General features: G+C 41.2%; 1 protein-coding gene across 2 annotated transcripts in view; it reads left to right on the top strand.

Moving 5' to 3' along the window:
- Positions 1 to 2,500, top strand: part of Cad99C (cadherin 99C) — a 72,591-nt gene that overhangs the window by 46,103 nt on the left and 23,988 nt on the right. For both annotated transcript variants that reach the window (XM_043012485.2, XM_043012484.2), the window contains 3 exons: positions 1,799 to 1,921; positions 2,136 to 2,193; positions 2,369 to 2,500. The exon at positions 2,369 to 2,500 is cut by the window's right edge and continues 35 nt beyond it. In XM_043012485.2, coding sequence (XP_042868419.1) covers positions 1,799 to 1,921; positions 2,136 to 2,193; positions 2,369 to 2,500 — 313 coding nt within the window. The remainder of the gene's footprint in view (positions 1 to 1,798; positions 1,922 to 2,135; positions 2,194 to 2,368) is intronic.

Below are 2,500 nucleotides of genomic sequence, written 5' to 3' on the forward strand. Positions count from 1 at the left end.
AATATATATGTATATATATGTGTGTGTGTGTGTGTGTGTGTGTGTGTGACAAGATAGTCATTACTTGTTATAGTTGCATTAAGACTCCTGTCATTGATTTTCGTCGTCATTTGATTTCATTATTTTTGTAAACTACTTGCCAGATTCAGATATGCTTGGACGTACTCGCCCCTTTTTTCATCTTCAGCACTTTCTCGCTTTGGGGAGCACAGGTCAAACACCCTGTTTGGTGACCCTTTCCAGCACCCTCCAACCTCTCGGCAACTCTTGGTTTTATAAATTTTGGCATTCTGAGCGATTCTGGTTATTTGCGCGTTCCTTATACGATATCCAACATGCAAATATCTTCATGAAAATTGCATCTATTCTAAGGAACCTCACCCAGGAACATTGGTCATTGAGTTGTATTTTGCTTCGTACGCGTTCCTGCGTACATATGTGGCTTTTGAGAGTTGATGATGCCAGTGCTACTTCGATCAGCTGGTAACATTACCAACAACTGCACTTAACTATTTATGGTATAGAAAGCTATTCGTTCACAGAATATTAAAACAAAGCAGTTCTTCAGGTAGTGTTCTTCGTGGTACAGTTCAATAAATCATTTACTTTCTGCTCTAGTGGAACACGATTACAGTTCTTGTTTAGGATGTTCTTTTGTATGGACTGAATTGTAAGAAAAACTGGCACAACGAAGTTTTCTGTGGTCTAGTATGACTACTACCTTTCGATTACACGGACCATTATTTTATATATTTTATAGGATTAAGAATATTGAACAATAGTTTTCTGTAATGACCAAGATTATGGAAATATTTCACCGCCTATACAAATCAAAGATAGATTTAGGAATTCGAAGGAAACGCTGCAATTGTACAAGAGACGTTAGTTTTACGGCACGTCAAGGGAAATATCGGTCTAAGGCAGATATTATGTGTGATTTAGTGGCACCTAAAAGCAACGACTGAACCGACATTCCTCGAACTTCCTCGCCTACGCTTATCCACGGCCATTTCCGGTGTCTTCAGCCCCGGCCCGGAGCAACTAACAGTTCTGTGACCGCCACCGCCAGTCCGCCATATTGGGGCCGAAGGAGGGTAGGTCTCTGGAGGAAGAGTTAGGGGGGTCTGTTACGAGGGTGAGAGTGGGATCTGGGGAAAGGTTAAGTCAGGTAAGGTAAGTAGAGGGAGGAAATTACAGAACGAGGGAAGAAGGGATGATGATGTAGGTCGAGTACCGAGGAGAAAGATAGAAAAAGTGAGAGAAATGTTTGGTTACTGCGAATTTATAAGGGTACATTACGGTAGGGGACTTGCAATGAACAGAATATCAAAGTAAAAGAAGCCGATTCCAAAAGTTAAAAATATTCACACACACACACACACACACACACACACACACACACACACACACACACACACACACACACACACACACACACACACACACACACACACACACACACACACACACACACACACACACACACACACACAATCGCACATACACACAATCACACATACACTCACAAACACACACACACACACAATCACACATACATACAAACACACACACAATCACACATACACACAAACACACACACAATCACACACAAACACACACACACACACACACACACACACACACACACACACACACACACACACACACACACACACACACACACACACACACACACTCACTCAGTGATATACATTGCTTAGTAATAACATGCGCATAATGATCGATCCATAATACGGCTGCATGCTTGATTTTCATCCTTTGGTCATCCTTTCCTTAGATCACATGCACTGTGAAGAGCTCCAGCCAAGTCCGCAGCATCCCCATCATCGTCCGGATTACTGATGTGAACGATAACCCACCGGTCTTTAGCGGCCTGCCATATGTCATTACAGTGCCTGAGGTAAGTTAGCTTAAATCGTATTTCTGGGGTTTTGCCAAATGCAAAAGCGTAGGAGATTTAGATCATGCCTTTCTTTATTAATAGTGTTGTCTGGTCTACTGATTTAGTCTTTACTTTACCTTTGATTTCAAATGGGAATGGCAGGGAAGCCAATCAAGATTAGGCCATAAGTTTACTAGTAATCGCCTTTCATGTGTATATTTTATCTTTTTAGTCGACTCCAGTTGGCTCAACCATCTTCAAAGACATACACGCCGAAGACAAGGATGCAGGTAAAATACACACAAACACACGCACACGCACGCACACAACTGTATTTCTGCTATTCTGTCTGTGTTTTTAATGTGTTTTTACACTCTACCATCGAATGAGCAGTCCGGTCTTATATATTGATATACTTGACTTTCTCATTGATGCTTGATATTTTTTTTTTTTTTATGTCGTTAGGTGTGAATGGCCAAGTAGATTATACCATCATCCCCGGCAATACGTCACCAGAAAGTGATGGTTATGGAATATTCAGCATTAATTTACCACACCAAGGACTCATTACCGTTAATAAGTCCCTTGACTATGAAA

This window comes from Penaeus japonicus, unplaced genomic scaffold (assembly GCF_977035675.1).
Source record: "Penaeus japonicus unplaced genomic scaffold, GWHDUDI00000001_assembly GWHDUDI00000035, whole genome shotgun sequence".
Taxonomy (NCBI): domain Eukaryota; kingdom Metazoa; phylum Arthropoda; class Malacostraca; order Decapoda; family Penaeidae; genus Penaeus; species Penaeus japonicus.